At 49.7% G+C, this 23553-nt stretch overlaps 1 protein-coding gene across 3 annotated transcripts in view; it reads right to left on the bottom strand.

Moving 5' to 3' along the window:
* Positions 1 to 23553, bottom strand: part of LDLRAD3 (low density lipoprotein receptor class A domain containing 3) — a 245492-nt gene that overhangs the window by 158023 nt on the left and 63916 nt on the right. For 2 of the 3 annotated variants that reach the window (XM_045484985.1, XM_045484987.1), the window contains exon 2: positions 14241 to 14387. The exons of the other annotated variant lie outside the window; for it this stretch is intronic. In XM_045484985.1, coding sequence (XP_045340941.1) covers positions 14241 to 14387 — 147 coding nt within the window. The remainder of the gene's footprint in view (positions 1 to 14240; positions 14388 to 23553) is intronic. 3 annotated transcript variants of the gene reach the window in all.

The raw sequence follows: 23553 nt of genomic DNA, 5'->3' as shown, positions 1-23553 counted from the left end.
ACTGGGTCATTCGCTCCCCTTCGCTCTTCCAGCCTCAGCTTAGACAGTGGCCTTCTCCCAGAACATGCCCTGGATGCCCCAGGGGAGATTAGTGTCCCTTCTGTGGGATCCGAGAGCACCCGGGACGTAGCCCTGCCCTGCATGGATCACATACCACTGCCACTGCCTGTTCGTGGATTCATCTTCTCACCTGACTGAGGGCTCTCACAGCACAGGGATTTCCTCATGTGTTGTTTTCCCCCAGTGCCAACAAGGGTCAAGTGCACAGAAAGTGCTGCGTAAATGTCCGTTAAGAGAATTCATGAATGTATAACCTGGCTCAGCAGTGGCTGTGACAATGAAGAAAATGTACCCCCCAGATCTCTGAGAACAGGAAGCATGACTGATAGTCCCAGCACAGGACCTCTGGACCCACTACCACATCTGGGTTAAAGCCACACCTCCCATGAGCTGCTCTTAGCCCCTGACCAGTTATGGCAGGTGTGCTAAGACAGGCCCATCCCTGAAAGAGCCGGGACTCCTCCAACAGGTGCCTGTGGCTCTAGGACATCCCATGGGCCTGGCAGAACCTTCCGTGGGCCAAGCCAGCAGTGTGAGGCTTCTCCTGCCCTCCTCTCCCTCCCCCTGCCCTCTCTCCTTCCTCCAGTGCCAAACCTCCGGCAGGGCTCTCTCTGCCTCCTCCCCCTCCCACCCCCAGTGAAGCTCCTGAGTGCCCGATCCCATCCTGGTACCTGTGTCTCAGCAGACCTAAATAATACAGTCGTAACTGCTACGCCACGGCCTGTCCCCAAAGTCAGGGCGGCCAGACAGGCTCTTCCCCAAGTCACCACGAGGGCCAATATCCCAGCACACCGCGAAAAGGCTAACTGGGGAAAGAGTGGGGGGCCTCACCTGCATTTCCATCTCAGGAGAAGCTCAGAGGAGGTCCTGAGTGACGGCAGGAACGGGGAAGGGACTGGCGTAATGGCCAGGCCTTGGGTCACGGCATCAGGCACCGTCGCCGCTGTGCCCCAGAAACCCACCCTAACTGGGGGCGGCAGGTGACGCAGTCTCCCTCGCCCCTTCCCGGCATCAGGCCGGCCAGCTTCCTCCGTCTCGGGGAGCTGGGAACAATCCTGGTTTGGCTTTGAACGTCAGACAGCAAGTGGCTGAGACCCGCCACGTTCTGCATCAGCGCATCTGCTCCCCATCAGGCGACAGAGCTTCACTCCACTGCCCACCGGCTGCCCGCCTGCAGCCCGGCCACTGGGAGCCGCGTGAGCATCTGGGAGGTGGGAGGACATCAAGAGGCAGGCTGTGCCGGGGGCACAACAGGAAGCGGCCCAGTGACACGCAGCACGGCAAGGGTGAGGGCTCCAGCAGGCTCCTGCCACAGCGCCCCCTCTCGGCCAAAATGCCCAAAGCGGCCAAGAGAAAAAAAATACACCACGCTGGGTGATCCCCACAAAATCACCGGGTAGCGCGGCTGCCCTCCCTGAAGCACCTCCTCTTAGCTCGGGAGGTGAGTCAAAATCACCAGCTTGTTGCCAGATTCCAAAAGAACGCGAGCAGGGAATGATCCTGTACACCCAACAAGAGACAACAGGAGCCAAGATGGTCTTTGGGGCCCTGCATATTTCCGTCCTATCAAGAATCGGAGACACGGATTACCTACCTGCCTCCACACCCTCACCAACCTCCCCCCCCCCCCCACAACGAAGGGCACTGATGACAGAAATAAACAACTCAGGCACCTGCAAACCGATGCCTTTCCAAAAGACTCAGAGACTATGCTCTCATTTGGAACGAACCTGATGTTCTTCCAGGTGGCAGAACATGACATACATGCATGTAAGTGATTTCGGTCCCTTCTCTTCATCCACGGACGCCAGCAAACCTTCTAGACCTAAGTCACTCCTTCATTCTTACATTTTATGGGACTCCCTTTGCAGGCATCTTAGCAAAGGACGTGATGTTAACAATGTCAAAAGCCAAAAGCTCCTGAAACGCTTAAGAGGGGGACACAGTTAGCTCTTGACCTCAAAGCCTCTCTCCCCGCTCCCCCCCCCCCCATCTTCTCCCACTCTAAACCATCAGAAACTATTCTTCTCAAGCGTTACAAGCAAAAGAATATCTCTGGTCGCGTGTCTGAATGATATGAATGCACCACATCCTCGTCTTTTAATTATTACTTTGTCATCTGTCTCTGAATTTTTTAAAAAGCCATTAGGCAACTGCAAACTAGCCGTGTCACAGATGAAAGCACAAGTCTGCGTTAAAAAAATAAAAATAAAAAGACTGCACAGTCACAGCCTAACTTGGATCAGCAAAATTTGTCTAGACGTGCCAGGAAAAAAAAAAATTTTTTTTGATGTTCTGTGATTTTGCAGCCATTTAAATTTTATTAGCAATTACAGAGCCTGTTACCACTGACTGCATCATGCAGTCACAGCCAAGTCCTGGCTATAAGAGCGTGTCTGCATGACAAAGGCCTGGGAGACCTCACCACACTCACTCTAGCGACACAAGACCATGTAGACTCCCCCAGCTCGGGCTACTTCATTAGGATTCTCCCCTTGCAGGGAAAAGGCAGCACGCAGTGCCGATAATAACAGAGTTCTCTGGAAGTGGCGGGGAGGACCGGCAAGACGGAGTGAGGCTGATATTTGCACAAGAGTTGATTTAAAAGATGACTTTAAGATGACTATGCCACTAACTTCTCAGCTGGTGACAGTATTGGCATTTAAATTGGTAGTTCCCGAGAAAGTGGTGGCAGGTCCCCAACAACAGCTGGCATCACCTGGGAAGGATGGAGGAAACCAGAGGGGGCTTGATGCCACATGAGTCTATCACCACCAGGGATAGGACTGGAATGGCCCCAGCAGGGATGTGTGAGGGGAGCTAGAACGAAATAATAAGATAAATCTTTCTAAGAACTAGGGGTATTGGTGATTCAGAAATGAAAGGGGGGCGCCTGGGTGGCTCAGTCGGTTAAGCGTCTGACTTCGGCTCAGGTCACAATCTCACGGCTCATGAGTTCGAGCACCACACTGGGCTCTCTGCTGTCAGCACAGAGCCTGCTTTGGATCCTCTGTCCCCTTCTCTCTTTGCCCCTCCCCAACTCGCTCTCTCTCTCTCAATAAATAAATAAACTTAAAAAAAAAAAAAAAAGAAATCAAAGAGCTGCTCTCCTCCAAGAAGAGACCAAACTGGACAAATTCTCCCAGTCTTTCTCTAGGCTCTGGAACACCTTACCTCAACCTTTCCCCCAACCAGAGTCTGAGGTTTCCTGTCCCAACTCCCAGGGAAGGGGCACCAGGACCTTGGGAGAGAGTCTGAGCCTTCTCACCTTCCGGGGGATCAACAGGGGCTCAAGAGCACTGTATTTGGCATGAGGCTTCCCCATCCTTGGGAGCCCCACAGTACCCCCCTCAAAAGAAGTATCATGGGGTCCCTGGGTTCTGGCTTCTGAAAATGGTTCAGAGAAGGGAAGATGTTCATTTTGACTGGCGTGCAGCCGATGTGAACATTCACAGTACTTCTGAAGTAGAAGGGTCCACCTTCCTTAGCTTAGACAACCTGCCAGAAAGCACAATCTACAGCATCTTCCAGGCCATGTCTGATGACTACAGGAGCCCAAGGAAGCCTGGACCGAAAACTCTCTGGCAACTCTGAAGACTCTCCCTTTTAGGGAGTCATGTAGAGCTGGGGAAGGCAGAAGACGGGAAAGTATGTTCTTTCAAGAGCCTACTATGCACCAGACGTCAGCGCCTGCACATGTGATTTTCACACACCTCTTTTCAAACCTGTTCCCATTTCACAGATGAAGAAACTGGGGCTCCATGAAAAGAAGGGACTAACCAGTGGCGGATCTGGGATCTAAACCAGATAAGCGTGAGCCTGGGTGGCTCAGTCGGTTACGTGTCTTTGACCTAGGCTCAGGTCCTGATCTCAAGGTTCGTGAGCTCGAGCCCCACAATGGGCTTTGGCTGACAGCGTGGAGCTTGCTTAGATCCTCTGTCTCTCTCTCTCTCTCTGCTCTTCCCCCACTCTCACTCTCTCAAAATAAATAAATAAGCCAACATTAAAAAAATAAATCAATAAACCAGAAATGTGCCTCCACACAGCCAGTAAGGATACAGCTAACATTTATTCAGTGCTTACTATGTGCCAGCAGCTACGTAAAAGGTTGTCAAGGTTTTAGCTCATTTAATCCTCGTAACAATTCCATGGGATTTAAGGAAACAGGCTAAGTATCTCACCCACGTCCCCAAGCTCACCTGTGACACAGCCGGGACCCAAGCCAGGTAGTGTGATTCCAGAGCCACCCTCCCCGCCCCCCAACCCCGGAAATTCTGCACGTGCACCCTGCCCTCAAGCACCCTAAGGAAAATGTACACATGGAACACTCTACCTGTTTGGAAATGTCTGTACTTTTGGTTGAAACATCCCATGCTAACAATCGGAGAAAATTCTGTTTCACTGAATCCAACACACGTGGATTGCAAGGCACGCCACTCTTATGTACAACTAAGAAAGGAAAAAACCTGGCCAATTAAATGAGGACACCACGTTTTCCTACCCCATCCATTATCAGAGGCATCTCCGCTTGAGAGTTCTGAAAACATGAAAAGATATGTGTCTCAGAAAGAAAGAAATACTGGAGGCCTTCGCACGAACAGGATGGTGACATGCATGACAGACGCAGAGTGGAAGCAAGGTACCCTGAGTGCAGAAAGCAACCTAACACTAACTCTGATTTTTCTAGAATACCTGATAATCCTGGCTTTTACGTACAAGTTCCCAATTTAGACACAGTGGCAACTAATTGGTGTTTTTAGTGTCCTTGAGCAGGACAGAGGGGACCTGACTGCAGCCCAACACGGCCGGGAGGCCTCCCAGCTTCCTCTAGGTGGGCTGGAAGGCGGAGAGCTATCGGCCCGATGCAGTAATAGAGCCACCCCTGAGGTCCTTCAAGGCAAAGAACTGTCACAGGCTGCCTACACACTCACCAGCACTCTGAGTACCTTTTCATCATGGAAATGGCCAAATCAAGATGCCAGGTGAATTTTTAAAAAACTCTTTAAAAAGAGCTGAGCTTTTAAAAAATGATTCATTTTCTCATACAATACACTCTCCCCGGGCTTTCAAACCACTCCTGATCTACTGACACACCTGCTCTTGTTCCACGACCATCATGCTCTAAAGGCAGGGGTAAAACAAACGACAACAAAATCCCCCGAGTGGATACGGTGAGAACACACACGGCCCGCGGACCTCCAGAGGGCCGTGGCAGCTGCTGGTCACTGCCCATGCTTCCTCCTCTGTACGGACCCAGTGGGGCAGGTTGTGTTCTGGAACCTGTGAATGGAACCTTATTTGGAAACAAGGTCTTGGCATACGTAACCTAGTTAAGGTGAGGTCATAATGGATTAAGGTGGCCCCTAATCCAACGATGCATGTCCTTTTAGGAAGAGGGAAATCCGTACACAGAGAGAGATGCACAGGGAAAGGGCCGCATGAAGGTGGAGGCAGACACTGGAGTGTTCCAGCCACGAGCCGAGGAAGCCCAGGAATGCCAGCAAGGAAGGAAGGAAGGAAGGACCCTTCCGTAGAGGCTTCAGAGACAGAATGGCCGTGTTGTCACCTTGACTTTGGACATCTAGCTTCCAGAACCATGAGAGAATGCACTTCTGTGGTTTAATGTCATCCAGTCTGTGGTATCTTATCATAGCAGGCCTAGCTAACTGATACACTCAGAGCACTCTGTATCTCCCTTCGCAGTGTAAAATTGCCAGCATCTTCCAACAGCTACAGGGCCTTTTTAGAAGAGTTAACACAAGGTCAAACTCGTGTTAGGTCGAGTAGAAACTGACAAGCCAGAAGTGTCTGTAACCAGCTGTCAGGGGACTACCTGGGAATTTAGGCCGAGGTCTCAACACCAGGGCTGAAAGTCTCTCCTCACTATGGGCGCAGGGCACAAGGCGCAAATCTGGGGGCAGAAAGAGGGCGGGGAAGACTGTCATTTCTACGAACTCTAGGCCGAAAACCTTGGAGGCCACCGCAGGGTGCCGTGCGGGTTCCCACCCCGGGGTAGCGGCCGTGGGGACTGAAGAAGACAGTTCAAGCAATGAAGCAAAATGCCATCGTCAAAATCCACTTACGTGCTTAATTGTGCGGGGCCGTGGCAGAGCCGGGAGCAAGCTGACGCGGCCGCTCTGCAGGCGGAGACCAACCGCAGGGCCATTAGCCAGTGGGGCCCAGCCGCATGCAGGAGAGCCACTTCCAAACTTCCCTCCCTGCCAGGCTCATCTCAGACCCTCAAATATTTGTTTCCTTCCCTTGTGCACTGGCTCTGGCGTGTGGCTGGAGCTCGAAGCCGAAGAGAATTTCCTAAGAGCTCCTGGCTCAAGACTCTCTAAACTGAAGAGAAGATATTGACCCAACCAAAGAAGGTGTTGCTACGGCTTTGGTTCTGTAAGTGAGAGCAGGAAGAGAAGGGGGGGAGGAGAAGGGAACGTGAGGGTCCAGGGGAGGTAGGCAAGGGGCGGGCTGGACCAGTCGTGTCCGCACTGCACAGGCCAGCAATGTCGCAGCAGACTTGGGTTTCGGCGTAATGTCATTACTGCTTATTGAGGGAAAATGTCAGCTGGCATTTACTGAATGCCTAACACGTGCCAGGCCCCCAGTTCTAAGCCTCACACACATCGGCTCATTTAAGACAATGTCCTGTGGTCAGCAGAGCTGACCTTCACCCTCTGTGTACCAGCAAACAGTGCCTACTGTTTAAGGTCAGCTCATTCCTAACTGGCTTATGGCCTGGACATAGCACCCTTGACCTAGTAATTTCAATATCACCCCTGGAGTAGGTAGCATTATTATCCCCCTCTTACAGACGAGGAAATAGGGACAGAGTAAGGTAAAATGGTGCCCAGAGCCCGAGGTCATAAATGGAGGCTGGCCCAAGGCCCGTCTTCCTAACTACAGGATTTATGGTCTCACATTTGAGATAAAACACAGTAAGCGAAGCAGGGGGCATGCCTGGAATCACCCAAGACGTTTAAAGACGAGTACAGGAACAAACAAAAAGCCTAAGTCAGAAAAGAGGCAACATTAACACCCACGGGTCTTGGATTTCTTCTGCACAGTGAATGCCATGGAGGCAAGCGAGTTTTTCTCCGAACGGCTTAATGGACGTAGCGATAAACCACAGTGATATTCTCTAGACTCTTGTAAGTTCCAGTTTTGCTTTGTGAAGTTCAACTTCTTCAGAAAGCTTTTGAAATTCAGCCCTTAACCATGGCTTGCCAGGTCTCAGCTCTGGAGGAGAAGGACATCTCAATCACATGAGCAGGAACGGAGGGCATGACTCCCAGAGAGAGGCCCGGCGGCATGGCGGGGGGCAGGGGAGGGGTGTGATGAAAGGCCCACTGAAGCCCAGATGGCTTTAACCGTCCCTGGGAAGTAAGTGGATAGATTCCCGGGGCTGCCACAACAAAGCAATGTCAACTGAGCGCCTTTAAGCAACGGAAATTTCTTCTCTCACATTTCCGGAAGCCTACAATCAAAATGTCGGCAGGGCCATGCTCCCTCTGAGACTCTGCGTGGACCCTTTCCCTGCATCTCTTCAGCTTCCGGTGGCGGCTGGCAATGCCCGACACTCCTTGGCTCGCGGCTGCATCATCCTGCCTCTGCTGTCACCAGGCCCTCTTCCCTCCTTTCTTCACACTGTCTTGTTATAAAGACACCCTACTTCAGTACAACCTCATCTTAACTTAATCCAACCTCAATCACCCCAATTCCAAATAAGGTCACATTCGGAGGCACCGGGGCTCAGGAGTTCAACATATCTTTTGGGGGGGATGCGATTCAACCTAGAAGAGTAACATTCTTGCTTTCCAATTATTAAAGAAAAGAAGCAGAAGTGAGATGCCTGTGAATGTCACCCTGTTACACAGTAGGCAGGGTGGCTGTCACTCACCACGTGACATAATTTTAGAAAACAAAAGAGAGCTGGGTGGATGTCTGGATGAGTCTGCTAGAGCTGTGGCCTCCACCACATTGGTGGCCTCCGCGACAGAAATGTATCGTCTCACCATCCGCTAGGCCGGAAGTCCCAAACCAAAGTATCAGCAGGTTGGCTCCTTCTGAGGGTGGTGAGCACGGGTCTTTTCCAGGCCTCTCTCCTTGGCTTCAAACGGCCATCTTCCCCCTGTCCGTACCTCTGCATCCAAATTTCCACTTCCCGACTTTCTGGGGAATTCTGCACATGAGCCAGGTACGAAGGCCCTGGTGGAATAGCTGAACTACTGCTGAAGTTTGATAAGGATGATACCTCAGACTCCAGTTTTGTGCACTCTCTGCTAGCCCTGTAGCATGAGGCTTACAAGAAAACATTACATGTGGCGCCACCCAGAGGCAGAAGATGAGAAAGACAATCAAAAGGAAAGGAAGAGTTTCTGTCCCCACCCCCAACCCTCCCCTTTCCTCCCTTTTTATGTTTCTTGGTGATCCTTTTTCCAAACTCGCCCTTTCAACCCTCTCATGGATTTCTGCCATCGCACAGGAGCAATGACCAGTTGTGCTCAAGAAATGGTTGGAGGGGCGCCTGGGTGGCGCAGTCGGTTAAGCGTCCGACTTCAGCCAGGTCACGATCTCGCGGTCCGTGAGTTTGAGCCCCGCGTCAGGCTCTGGGCTGATGGCTCAGAGCCTGGAGCCTGTTTCCGATTCTGTGTCTCCCTCTCTCTCTGCCCCTCCCCCGTTCATGCTCTGTCTCTCTCTGTCCCAAAAATAAATAAACGTTGAAAAAAAAAAAAAAAAAAAAGAAATGGTTGGAAACAGTACAAGCAAATAAAATTCAGGTTCCATTTTTGTCCTTTTCTGTCTCTGGACTTGGGAGATTCACAGAAATCTTATCATTTGACAAGATCCTTGAATTTATCCCCATCTCCTCTCCACTCCATCTACATGTGCGCACACATGCATGCGCACACACACACACACACACACGCACAAAGGGCCTGAGATTTGAAAATCTGTACATGCCTCATCAAAGATATCGATCGATTTCATGTATCAAAAAAGAAAACCACTTTGTGACACAGAACTCAAACTTCCAAGATCTCTCCCCCATTTGGTCAGGACACAGATAAATGGCAGCTAAAATCCAACACCAAGTTGGAAGGAGATCTTAAGGCTCGTGATTCCAGGTCATGTGTGATATTTCTAGATATTTGAACTGCTGCTTTATTACAGCTTGTGGCAGTAATTACAGTACAGTCTCTCCTTTCAGAGACTCATAGCGCTAATGGCCATTTTAGAAATCATTTACATAGAAGAACATTATTGACATTTCTAACTCTTTTTAAAAAAAAGCACGTTTGTAGAGGGGCGCCTGGGTGGCTCAGTCATTTAGTGTCTGACCCTTGATTTCAACTCGGGTCATGATCTCAGAGTTCCTGAGTTCAAGCCCAGTGTTGGGCTCTGTGCTGTCCACAGCATGGAGCCTGCTTGGGATTCTCTGTCTCCCTCTCTCTCTGCCCCTCCTCTGCTCTCTCTCTACAATAAACATTTTTTAAAAAAGAAAAAAAAAGAGCAGGTTAGTAGTGATAACATACAGGAGAATCTGATTGAGCAGAATAACACAGATCCAGGGAGAGACAGACAGGTGGTCTCCGATGGGGAAGGTGAAGGGCACTTATTCTCTGGGACAATAGGTGAGCTCTGCATAATCTCTCTGTGGCTCAGTTTCGTCATCTGAAAATGACAACGGTCCTCTCCTCATAAGGCTCCTAACAATCAAATGGGTTAATAAGTACAAAGTGCCGGGGATAGTGCAACCTAGAGAAAGCTCCCAAATAATGTGTGCTTTCATGGGGCTTCTATGTTTTTCTAAAATATCTCTATTCCTTTTACTACCCCCCCCCCACCAAAAATTATTTGGATAAAATGATCATTTGGGTCATTTTACCAACCAAAAGCAGAAATTCACTCAAACTATCCCAAAAGGAGCCTCTTCTCTCAAAATTCTAAGGAGGAGGTTCTCTAGATTCACAAGGTGGAAAATTTAATGACTCAACCCGGGTGGAAATTTATTCTGGTCCATTAATAGACATTTCACCAAGTCAGAAACAAGACTAGTGAATAGGGGTTGGGAAAACACTCAACCTCTTTAGATAATAAAAAAAATAAAAATAAAAATATATAACTTTTCTATTAGCCAGAAAAAATATTTTTAAAGATATTCCTCAATGCTGCCAAGACTAAAATAAAACCAGAATTCTCCCACATTGCCAGTGAGAGAGCACACTGGTGCAACCTTTAGCAAAACAAGTGGGCATCTGTTTCAAGAACCAAAAAAGGCTTCCTGTCCCTTGACCTAGTAATTTCATTTCTGAGAACTCAGCCTAAGAAAATCTCTCAAAACAGGGAGAAAGTCATATCCACCCTCACGTTCACAACACTGAACACTATTTCTAACAATGAAAAACTGGAAGCAAATGCCAAATAAGGAGTAAACAAACTATATTATACCAAGTCAGTGGACTGTTTTTCTAGGCATTAAAACTCATAGAGAAATATGAAAAAAAATACATTAAAATGTTAAAAAGGTTAAATGTTACCTCGAAAGATCAAAATATAAAATTGTATTCCCACAGTGATTACAACTGGGAAAAACCTTGAATAAAAACTTCTAAGAAGCTAACAGTGGTTCTGTTAGAGTTGAGACTTCAGGTGCAATGCCATTGTTTTTCTCCTCCCCGTTCCAAGTTTTACAGCATGTGATTTTTATTATGTTTACAATGAAAAAAAGTTTCTTCCTGTCTTATGAAAAATCTCTCCTCTGCCGTGGGTACAGAATAGCCTCTCACTGCATCATATCCCACCTCGACACAGCTCTCTGGACTCCTCTCTCACCCTTTGGAAGGGGCAAGAACTCTCTTTTTTTAAGTGTACAACCTTGTAAATGGCAAAGCTATTTCACAGGATACTTGAGGCAATCAGCTCTCCGAGGTGAGGAAATCAGGCACCTTCACTCTCCTCCCGGGAAGCACCACGTTGTTCCAAAGAATCAAAGAGAGGACACGAAGTGGCACGAATTCTACGGGAGCCACTCTCCAGGTGCCCTTGGAAAGACGGTGCAGTTGAAGACCTCGGCCTGGCCGACCTCAGCTGGCTCCAGCTGAAATCATTGTGCACGCTGTCCTCCGGGTATGGATAAGTTCCTTAACTGACCCCAAACGTGTGACCACCCCACCAGAGAGGAGTGGTGAGGTTACACGGCACCAACTTGATGCACCAGTGAGCAACCTCACAAAACAACAACCGTGAAGGCTAAATATGGTCACATGGCAAAGGACCTCTCATATGAAGTAGAAACAAATGGGTTACTCAATCACCCATCGCCATGACGACGTCTGTATAAAACAGTTTGTGGAGACTGACCAATAGTAGCTAACGTTTACAAGCCACTTACTACGCCCAGGCACTGTGCTGTGTGCTTAAGGTGCATTTAAGCTTCACAACAATGCTTACCAGAAGCCTTATTCTTTTCATTTTGGAGAGGAGGAAACTGAGGCACCATGAGGTTAGGGACTTCTCACTCCATCCTCCCAGTGGCTAAGGTCTAGAATATCCTGGTACCTTCTCTAAGATCACGGAGCACGTGATCTGGGCCGAGGGATTTGCACAGTCTTTCCCCAGTGCTTAGACCATCAGGTCCTAGACTGGGAAGGAATACATAAGAGATTCAAAAGGCAAGTAGAATTTGTTTTAGAAAAGCGACCTCTTTTCCTTCCCTCTATTACCTAAGCTTTTTAATGCTCTGTTTTTATAACTTAAAGACAAAAAGGAAAAAAAAGAAGGTCAACCGAGGAGAGATTCTTTAATGGGTGTGTTTGTGCATACACTTTTTTTTTTAATTGTGGGGCTTTTGGGTTTTTTTTTTAATATTTATTTTGAGAGAGAGAGTGCACACAAGTGGAAACGGGGCACAGAGAGGGGGAGAGAGCATCCCAAGCAGGCTCCATACTATCAACACAGAGCCTGACGGGGGACTCGGTCTCACCAACCCCGAGATCATGACCTGAGCCAAAATCAAGAGTCAGATGCTTAACTGACTGAGCCACCCAGGCGCCCCTAAAATTATGTTTTGATCAAAACACTAAGTAAATGCCAATCAAGTCCTTACTACGCTTGGGGGTTAAGGGTAGGAAATGAGGAGACAAAAATGAGAACAGCCAAAACAAGCCTGTTCCAAACCAAACTAAATAGCGCCAGGCAGCTGCTGGGCATTTTTTTTTTTTTTTAATTCTCTTTCCATCACCTTTTCCAGTTTGTGCATGAATTCTGAAATCATGGAACTGGACTGACACAAGACACAGAATCTCCTAACATTACACAGCTTCTATTGACAAAGCTGGAAATAAAACTTAAGTCTCAACTCCAAACCGTGTATTCTTTCATAAACGGACCCTGTGCTGAATAGTCCCAGCTCAGCTAAAGTGAATCTGTGCTAACCAGAGTTCAAATACACACCATATTCTAAAAATGGTCATTCCACATATTTGTGTAGTTTTAATAATGCTCAAAACTGGACAGATCCTAAATTCTTTTTTTTTTAATGTTTATTTATTTCTGAGAGAGAGAGACAGACAGACAGAGCACAAGTTGGGGAGGGGCAGAGAAAGGGAGACAGAATCCAAAGCAGGTTCCAGGCTCTGAGCTGTCAGCACAGAGCCCAATGCAGGGCTCGAACCGATGAACTGTAAGATCATGACCTGAGCTGAAGTCAGATGCTTAACCGACTGAGCCACCCAGGCACCCCAAAACTGGACAGACTGTAGAGTTCACCCATACAATCACATATGTAACTCAAATTACAAACCTTACGTTTCTAGCAATTTTAAAGACCAAGAAACAGAGAAAGCTGAAATAGACATTATTAATACTGTGTTTAAAATTCTGAAAAATGAAAATGCCTTATGTATGCTGGTCCATTTAGAAAAACAGTCACCTGCAACAAGCAAAATGAATATTCCCCACACACACGGAATAAACACAACATATTCCTAACCCGCCCCCTCCCAAACCTTCCCTGGGGAGTGGGAGCAGGCAGGTGGGGGATCCTGGAGCCCTGGGACAGACAAGGGGCCAATCTCTGAGTGAGCAGCCTGTCTGAGGGAGAGCATCATGAAGGTGTGGGCACGCTGGCTCCAGACTGGGCTCCAAACCCAGTTCTTCTTCCCGTGCGTCAAATCCCAGTAACAGCCACAGCAAAGTTCAAATTATCATCTCTCAGCCATTTCCTCGGCTGGCTTCCAGAGCCCTCTCTGGAAGATTCGGAGCCAGAACACACGGTTCTCCTGTCAGTGAGGCCCTGTGGCCTGGTGCCCGAAGCCCACAGACAAGCCAAGAACCAGTGTCCAGCTGTGTGGTCCCAAGGCAGTGACCCATTAGAACACCCGTAGGCCCAGCGCTCCTCAGGTGTGCTTCCCACCTGCCAGGGTGCCACGGCCGAGCTCACTCTGCGGTGCCACACTCTGGTGTGGAAGAGAAACGCACTCCACGGGGCGGGGAGCGTGATCGTCCAGCACCCCGGACGCCCTCGACTCGCGTCTGCAGATTTCGAGGGCACAAAATAGGAAAGAGGCCGAAGAAGGAGAAATGGGGGGGGGGGAGGGTAAGAAAGAACCACCCCCATTTGCCCACGCCATATTAGCAGAGAGAAGGGCCGGCAAGAGCAAACTGCCGTCTAGTCACCACCAGCCCTGGGCCGTATACTTGGCATGACGCTACACCGTATTTAGTCACTAAGAACATTCCACCATGTACGAGATGGGAAAGATGATCACCAGCCGGGGCCTTGGGGTCAGGCAGGCAGCCCTGAATTCAAATCCAGATCTGCTGCTTGCTAGCTGGGGGGACACCGCAGCCACGTAACCTCTGGGAGTCTCGGAGTCCTCACATGGAATGCAAAAAGCAGTGCCTCAGGGTGGGGTTTAGTAGAGCCTGCTGGAAGGGACCTCTGTTCTCCTGAGACTGTGACTCTGTCCCCACCAAGACTCCTGTCTCTGCACAGACCTCGCTGCTCCCAGGCACAGCTGCGGAGTGGAGAGGGCAGGGAGGCTGGCCGGAGGCCCAAACAAACGCACCAGCTTGCAGCACGTGGGGTGCGCAGGGTCTGAGCCAGATCAGGCCCTCCTCCCCTCTGCCCCAGGATCTCCCCCACCCCCACCCCAGCAAGAGGCCAGGCCACTCACGGCACTCCTTCTCATCACTCTTGTCGAAGCAGTCGGGCAGCCCGTCACACTGCCAAGCGCCGGGGATGCACCGCCCGTTGCTGCACATGAAGTTGCCTGGAATGTTGCACTCATTGGTGAAGTTGTTTCCAGGGAGCAGCTGGCTCTCTGCAGAAGAGAGAGGGGACGGGGACATGAGACAGGCGGAGGCGGCAGGGACCCGAGCCCCCACAACCGACGGGGCTCTGGTTCGACATGGCTCACATATGGGAGACTTCCAGTAGGCAACGTTACTTCCCTGGGCTTCAGTTTCCTCATCTGCAAAATGGACCGATAATCCACCCAACCCCCACCCTAGAGATTCTAAGAGAACTAAATGGAAAAATACAGGGAAAGCCTGTAGCAAGTGCTTGGCACACAACTGATGTTCACTGACTTTCTTCTTTCTCTGTCAAAAAGCTTGGTCGTGGGGCACCTAGGTGGCTCAGTTTGGTTGAGCGTCCGACCCTTGATCTCTGCTCAGGTCACGATCCCAGGGTCATGGGATAGAGCCCAGCATCAGGCTCTGCACTGAGCATGGAGCCTGCTTGAGATTCTCTCTCTCCCTCTCCCACTGCCCCTCTCCCCTGCTCTCTTTCTAAAAAAAAAAAAAAAAAAAAAAAAATTTTTTTTTAAAGAAAAAGAAATAAAAATTAAAAAAAAAAAAAAAAAAGGTTGGTTGTAAAACCCAAATTCTTTCCAGGCCATCAGCTGTGGCTAAAAATGAAAGTTCCAGGACAGGAGTGAGCTCTGGACTCCCAATCCCTCCAACTGCAGGAATCATGGGCTCCTTCTGGGCCTCAGACCCCGTGGCCCTACAATCACCAGACATTTGAACCTGGGCCTGTCAGCAGGAACACCGGGAGACCATCTCACTTTAGCCCACAAACCCACCTACGGTCATATGGCGAGGAAAGGCCAAACTGAAACTTGAACTCAGGGCACCAAGGTCACTGAACTGTTTGCCAAGAACTCCTGGAGGTTTAGAACGAAGCCCCAGGGTTTAGATTCCAGGGCACCGAGCACAGTCACCAAATGCTGAGGCCCTGATGAGAAAAGGCCAAGTCTTAGGCTGGACAGCAAACAGGGAAGAGCAAAGGCTCTTCATGGGGACGGCGCTGCTGAATTCATCCACCAATGGACCCTGGGGACAGATTTTCAAGGGAGCCAGAATCTAATGAATCTCATCAGTCTGAGCCAGTGTGTTCAGCAGCCAGGAGATAAGGAGCCATCTGGAAGTAACGTTGTTTTAGGGGAAAAGGAGAGAAAAAGACCAGGCCCTCCAGGGGTCCTCTCTGAATCTTCACTAAGCCATTCATCGAACACCTGTGACCAGATACTTGTGTAGGTCCTAAGGATGCAGAGATGAAAGGTGGGGCTCCTCCCTGCAGCCCAGGAAGGCATGAGGCTATGCCAGTGGTCTTACTGCCACGTGCAGAGAAAGAGGGGTGTCCAGACCTGCCTGGGAGCAAGAGGAAGACAGCAGGGCCAAGGACCCTCTTTCACAAGCTTTGCCAAAGAGAAGCATCTCACTCCAGATCCCGGACGTGACCTCTTTTTCATGCCGCTAGCCTTTACGTAGTTTCTTATTTTTACCCGGAACGCCCTTCGACCCGTGAGTGTCCTAGGAAACCCCTGCGTACCCTTTTGCATGCAACGTGTATGTAACTCTCCGTCTGAACTGTTCCCTGACTTTTCCCAGCAGAAATGAGCCCTTACTCTGCTGTGGCAGCTCCAGCACTACTGAGATGGCACTAAAAGTATTTTACAAGTGGAACAAACAGGCAACAAGAAATTGGAAAGGACGCAGCCCTAGGCAGGCAGCACCACATCGGCCGTGGATTTTCCTCGCAGACCATCCACCCCGCCACGCTGAGTAACATGCGTGCACATCTCCCTCCTGGAAACGAACTTTTGTAGGTCGCTGAAGAATTCCATAACAACAGCTACAGTGAAGGGCCTCACCCTGCCTTACTCCCCACACTAGTATTCTGAACATCTCTCTTGACCCCTCCTCGCTCCATCATCCCCTTTGGAGGGCCAACAGCTGAGCCCTGCACGCCAGTCTCAATGCCACAGGCCTGACTCCAGCCCAAGGGATCGCCACCTCGCACCAACCTTGCTCCCAGTCTCCCAGCCTGGCCTCCTCGCCTCCCCGCCACGTCTCTGTGGCCAGCAGGATCTTTCTAAAGGGCAAATCGATTGTGACTCTTTCTCACTTTAAAAAGCCACTGAGGGGCGCCTGGGTGGCTCAGTGGGTTAGGCGGCCGACTTCCGCCCAGGTCATGATCTCGCGGTCCGTGAGTTTGAGCCCCGCGTCGGGCTCTGTGCTGACAGCTCGGGAGCCTGGAGCCTGTTTCAGATTCTGTGTCTCCCTCTCTGACCCTCCCCCATTCATGCTTTGTCTCTCTCTGTCTCAAAAATAAATAAATGTTAAAAAAAAAATTTAAATTTAAAAAAATAAAAAAATAAAAAGCCACTGAATGGGTCCCCAACGTTCTTAAGATAAAGTCAAGTTTTAACATGTTACAGAAGGTTCCAGGGAAGAAGTGGCATTTACAGTGGATGCTAATACACAGAGAGATAGAACATAAGGCCCTTCAGGCCTGAAGAGCACAGGAAGGCTCAGCCCAGGGCACTGAAAGGTATAGAATAAAAAACCCTCACGGCTCTGACCGTCAGGAATTGCAGACATATTGTGTCGCTATTTCCCCTAACCCACCACTGGGTCAGCTGTTACCAGTGACCTGGTAACAGTGACCTCAGTGACCTCAGTGGTGCCCTGTCCACTGAGCCCACACTCAGTAAAAGAATCCCTCTCAAGACTGGACTCCAGAAAGCCTCCAGCAACCCAGAGAAAAGCATGAAACCGATTCAACACCTCTGGGTGAGTGCAGTCACAGGACATGGGGAATCACAGGAGAGAAGCCCAGAAGGGCAGTCAGGTGCTGGATCCCAGCCAACCACGGAAGGCACAACCCAGACTGCCCACCCATTCCAGCTGTTTCCTTACAACTGCTCTGGGCTTCACCAGCAAGCTCCTAGGGAATTCCTCCGGGCTCCAGAAGGCAACTGTCACTCTGTTTTGTTTGGAAATCACTCACATATGCCTCTGTAGAGCTGCCTCCTCGAAGGCAAGCCCCCTAGAAAAGTCACTGCAACTGTGAAATCCTGTTCGGATAAACAGATTTCCAGAGCCAGAAAATGGGCCAGATTGGATTCCAGAGTGCTTGCTCTGAGAGTCAGTCGACAGGCTGGGCGTGCAAGGCTCTGACAAGTGAAAGGGCACGGCACAAAGACCAAGTACCACATCCGTCATACACAGGTGGCCCTGCCAGCATAGGCTTGAGGTGCTTCACCGGCAGGATCCCCAGGCCCAGCAAAGGCTAACACAGAGGAGCGCTCTTTGTGAGCTCCTGAGCAACTCCATTATAAACGCAGACGGCACGGAGCCTTGTGCTTCAGGGAAGGGACAAGATCACCAACCTCAAAAGCGTGAGGAGAAACCAAGGCAAAGAGAAGTTAAATCCTGTAGGCTTTGTCTTCAAAAATCTTCCTGAAACCCATCCAGTGTGCTTTTATTAAACTGGAACGATCCCATCTAAACCAATGGTTCTTGGGGCGCCTGGATGGCTTAGTCAGTTAAGCATCCGACTCTGGTTCAGGTCAGGATCTCACGGTTCATGGGTTCAAGCCCCACATTGGGCTCTGTGCTGATAGCTTGGAGCCTGGAGCCTGCTTTGGATTCTGGGTCTCCCTCTCTCTTTCTGCCCCTATCTCTTTCTCTCTCTCTCTCTCTCTCTCTCTCTCTCCCTTTCTCTCTCTCAAAAATAAACAAACATTAAAAAAAATTATTTTAAACCAGTGGTTCCCAACAGGGGACAATTGTGCCCACCTGGGGCACACATGGCGATGTCCGGGAGACATTTTTGGTGGCGGCCTCTAGAGAATCAAGGCTGGGAATGCCGCCCCTCACCACACGGAAGTATCCAGCCCGAAACGTCTGTAGTGCCAAGGCTGAGACATCCTTGAGGAAGTCTGGGAAAACCAACCCTCCAACCTGCTTTTCCCATGCCCCCCAGGTTCTGTCCCCTCGCAGCAGTGAGATTTTAAAATGCTACTGATGGGGGCGCCTGGGTGGCGCAGTCGGTTAAGCGTCCGACTTCAGCCAGGTCACGATCTCGCGGTCCGTGAGTTCGAGCCCCGCGTCGGGCTCTGGGCTGATGGCTCAGAGCCTGGAGCCTGTTTCCGATTCTGTGTCTCCCTCTCTCTCTGCCCCTCCCCCGTTCATGCTCTGTCTCTCTCTGTCCCAAAAATAAATAAACGTTGAAAAAAAAAATTTAAAATGCTACTGATGGCTTCTCAGTGCCCTTATGAGTAAACCTAAGACTCGTGCCACGGTTTACAAGGCCTGTCATGATCAGCCCCTGCCTACCTTTGCAACCTCATTTCCTGGAATATGAACGTCCTCCCTGCACGGAGGCCCCCATACATTGCTACTTGCGGACACTGATTCTTCCACCCACCTTTCACCTGGTGAGACAGGTTGAATTGTGCCCCCCATTCACCGCCCCAAAATTTAATATGTTGAAGCCTTATCCCTCAGTACCTCAGAATGTGTATTGGGAGCCTTCGAAGAGGTGATTAAGGGCCCAACAGACGTGCACGGCTGCTCTAAGAGGACAGCCAAGCACTCGCTTATGGTTTATTCCCACCCTGCATACTCTTCCTCGCAAAGTTCCATCCCCTCCCTGCTTCATCCCCATGGAAGGCAGTGGGATCTATACATACATAGTTGAAAATAAGGGACGTGGGGGCGTCTGGATTTGTGCACGTAAATTACTACCCCGTCTGCTTTAAAAGAGGTAAGAAATCTTTTCAGCCCGACAGCAGGACTTTCTAGTGGCTGAAATATTTATCCCATCTCAGTGCCTTGGGACACATTTAGAATCCAAAAAAGACAAGCATTAGCACGCAGTTGGCTAGCTGGGGTTTTTCCTTCCCCCTTTTCTTTTTTTCATTAAGCTGAAAAATGAAAAGAGTTGCCCATGTTCACTGCAGCACATCACTTACTTAAAATAACTATACCATTTGCACCAAGAAAAAAAAAAATTCCAAGTCCTCCCCCAACAGGCAAAGGCAAACAGCGAGCAGCAGCTTATCCCAAAAGTTCTGGCATCCACGAATTTATCCCGGATGAGGGAGCCACACCCGGAGCAACAGCAGAAACACAGACAGCTGCTGCGTCCTCCCAAACTGTCCTTCTGGAACGCGCGCAGTGAGTGATGTTGACTTTTCCAGCTGAGAAATGGGAAACCCATTCTCCCCGCCAGAGGCCCCCACATGCTCCTCTCTCCCTCTGCTGCTCTCCGCCAGGACACTCCTTGTCATGACGCGATGCAGAACCGACATCTGCAAACTATCGACAGGCCCTCCTTCCCAATTTCTGTCCAGTCGCCTCTGTTTTCATCCCTCGCCTCCCGACAATCCCATGTGCAGGCTCAAGGAACAACAAAGCAAGACATGCCCACGTACGTGCCGACAGCCCGGCGTTCTGTTTTTCAGCGCTCAGAGCTACCCTAAAACCCTCCCTGGAGAATTAACACACCTCCTCCCACTGCCTGGTGCCAACAAACATAACGCTATGAGGCCGCTGGAAGCCACCGTCTGTTTTCCCTTTGAATTCGCTTCTTCGACACACACGTTCCATGCACAGGCACATGTACAGCACCAAGTGGGCTGGTCTGCAAGAACTCGTTTGCGAACATCCCTGGAAAGTCCCTAAAAGTCCCTCGGACCCCAGACTGCTCTGCGTGGTGGCATCAGTGTCAGACGGAACCAGAGACATCTGTCCCAAGCACAACCCCGATCCATTCAGTTCTCACCAAACTGCTTCCTGCTGAGCTCCGCTTTGGGGAACGTTCTGGCTGCCATCAAAAGGGAGCGGTCACCGGGGGATGTGTGAGCCCGGAGGGAGGCTGTGCCTCTGGCTCCAAGTACCTATGCACAGCCAGGTCTCTACTTCTGTCTAGACTCTGCACACAGCTCCTCCCTGGGAGAACATTCCAGGGGCCCCAAACCCCGTTTACCCAGCCGTTCAAGGAAGATACAGCCCAGGGAAATGGGTGAGAAGGCATAAAACGCTTCACAGGTTGAGCCCAGGACTGCTGAGCCTTGGCATTCACAGCCTCCATATTTACGCAGACTCCATGTTTACACGTACAGGGTATCCTACTCACACTGACACTGAAGGAAGAGAGTGTTGCTGCAGGAACAGCTGACGGGTGGAGCAACTCTCCTAAGCAGGGAGTGAGCCTCGCTGTCCGTGCAGCCTCTACGCTCCAAGCAGGTTTCTTGTTTGCTTTTGCCATGAAACGCAAAACGGCAACCGCGACAAGATGATCAATGCTCTGTTTCCTCCCTAAAATGAGTTGGCAAAGAAAGCCAATGGCTAGTATTGATGGGCCAAGCAAAGGGAAAGTGAAGAGGTCTAGGAAAGGGACAGTTCTTCACCAGGAAATGACTTTCGAAATTATTTCTGCCCTGTATTTATAGCCTCATTAAGGGCCTGAAGCTGTTACTTACATTTTTTAGTTATGCCTCATCGCATTTCATGGGGAAAATTATGCAGGAAGAGCGTTAACGTCGTGGGGATTTGCAGAGCCTTCGGGATGCAGCCCTTGCAAGGTCCACGGTCCACAGCTCAGGGGGCTGGATGGCAATGCTGGAGGGGGCTGTTCCTCATGATGCTGACCCTCAGGGGTGGGCACGGAGCCCCACCCTGCTCCCCCTCCCTCACGACCCTCCCTTTAACAGCCCTTAAGGAATTGATTATTATTGATCTTCCCCTAGGGATGATCTAACATCTGCTGCAGCTCTCAACACATGACAGGACTTTAACATATCAGTTCTTGTCCTTCACAACAGCCCCATGCACTAGGCAGCCATGCCCATTTTGCAGTTGAGGAAAACAGAGACTCAAGAAGCAACCTGCCCAAAGTCACACAGCTAGCAACTTTTGGGACCAGGTAGTAAATATTTCAGGCTGTGCAAGACAGGAAGCCAAATTAAAGATAGAAAGGTACTGGGGCAACTGGGTGGCTCAGTAGTTTAAGCGTCAGACTTCGGCTCAGGTCATGATCTCACGGTTCATGGGTTCGAGCTCCGTGTTGGGCTCTGTGCCGACAGCCCAGAGCCTGGAGCCTGTTTCAGATTCTGGGTCTTCCTCTCTCCCTGCCCCTCCCCTGCTTCTGCTCTGTATCTCTCTCAAAAATAAATAAACATTTAAAAAAATGTTTTTAAAGACAGGTACTTCTATAAAAGGAGAGAAAAAAAATGTTCCACAAAATACGCATTGGTAAAATTCAACACATGATCATTATTGAGAACAATTTTTCATAATACAGGTCTACTAATGAGAAGAATAGAATTACGGGGGGGGGGTGGTGGTGGGAGAGGGGGCAGGTAACACTGCACTTGATAAGGTTCAAGGTTAGCGTTCCCTATCATCAAAATCTATCGCAAGTGTTTAATTTTTTTCACCATTTAAAAATGTTAAAACCCTTCTTAGGTAGGTGACTTCAGTGGGCTGGCTCTGGCCCATGGGGCACAGTTTATGGACTCCTAAGCTAGAAGATGGCAGGTCTATTCAAAATAACAAAATGACCTTAGGGGGCATCATCCAAAGACACTTCCTCTCTATCCCACATCCCCACCACTTTCAGGATCTGAAATGATCCCTGTGGTTCAATGGCTGCTCCCCAAAACCATGAGGGCGCAGACCTTGGCTGTCTTGCTCCCCATGTGTTCAGCAACTAGCAAGGTTCCAGACACCCAGCAGACACTCAGGAAGTGCTTACTGACTGAAAGAGGGATGATGCATCAGGACCCTTCCAGATGGGATATTCTCAAGTTTTATGACTTTACCCAAACCCTACTTGAACCCATTCAGATTTCCATGCAAAATGCAATGGATAAATGACATCGGGTCTGTAGAACACTTCTGAGCACCCAGGAGGAAAAGAACAGAAGTGAAGAACCACCAGATGAACTTGTGCACACACCAGAGCCCTTGCCAAGGGCCGGCTGCACACCAGACCCAGGGTGTCAGGCCCGGGGGAGAACCTGGGGCAGGAGCTGTCCCCCACATGCCCCTTCTGTCCTTTCAGCTTCAATCAGCAGCAGCAGGAAGTGCGAATCAGGCAGTGCAGCTAAACTAAGGACAAAAAAGGGGACGGCTTTATGACCAATTTTTATCAGGCCTGCAGATAAGCCAGGCTTAAGAGAGGGCCGATTAACCCTGCACTTAAGCACGTCTCAGAAACAGCCACAGGGTCAAGAAGAAGGAGTTTGCTCTGACTCCAAGTTCAGCTCAACCCTATCTGCCCAGAGATGGCTGCAATAATCCCTACGGTCACTGGGAACCGTTCTGCAGCCTGTATTACACTCCACACAGAGACACCCAGGCAGGGCACGTATGGAAAATCCCAAACCAAACCAAGGAATAAGGCCAGAAAAACAAAATAAGCTTCAATTAGGCCGAAAAGCTATCTTTACGAGCTCAGGGTAAGGAAGGATTTCTGAAATAAGACTCAAAAAAAAAAAAAAAAAAAAAAGCATAGACCATAAAGATTGAGAAATACAACCACGCTAAAACGTAAAACTCCTGCTCATCAAAAGATACCACAAACAAACCTAAAAGGTAAGCCACTAACTGAAAGGCTATATCTGCCACATTTAGGACCCACAGAGCTCACTACCCAGGATTTTCCTACAAGACTGGAGGAGAAAACACAAGCCATCCCACAGAAAACTGGACAGAGCGTACGAACAGGTGCTTTCACTGACGAGAAATATCAAATAGCCACTTCAGATGTCCTCAGTCTCACTTGTAATCAAAACATAATTCACGAAACAAGAAAGTTCTCCTTCGCACCCATCAGACTTGCAAAAAGGTGGAGTCTGACATTCTCAAGTAGCGAGATGATGTGACGCAACAGGAACGCACGCTGCACGTGATGGAGGAACTCGGAGCGACGACCTGGGAGCTCCTAGTGACCCCGCAGATGCTCCTACCCTTTGACCTGCCCATCGTCTTCTGGTGCACACCCCAGGCACGGGGATAAACGCACAAGAGACAACAGCAAGAGCACGTTCCCGGCTGGTACCACTAGCATAGAAAATTGCAAGACAAACTCAATGTTCATCAAAAGCAGGATGGATGAAAAATAGGGTTGCATCCACACGATGGAACAGCACCCAAGGCTTCAACTTAATCAGCTGAGGTGGCATGGAT

This window comes from Leopardus geoffroyi, chromosome D1 (assembly GCF_018350155.1).
Source record: "Leopardus geoffroyi isolate Oge1 chromosome D1, O.geoffroyi_Oge1_pat1.0, whole genome shotgun sequence".
Lineage (NCBI taxonomy): Eukaryota > Metazoa > Chordata > Mammalia > Carnivora > Felidae > Leopardus > Leopardus geoffroyi.
Note: the sequence above shows the minus strand (reverse complement) of the source record. Positions and strands in the feature narration are given on the sequence as shown.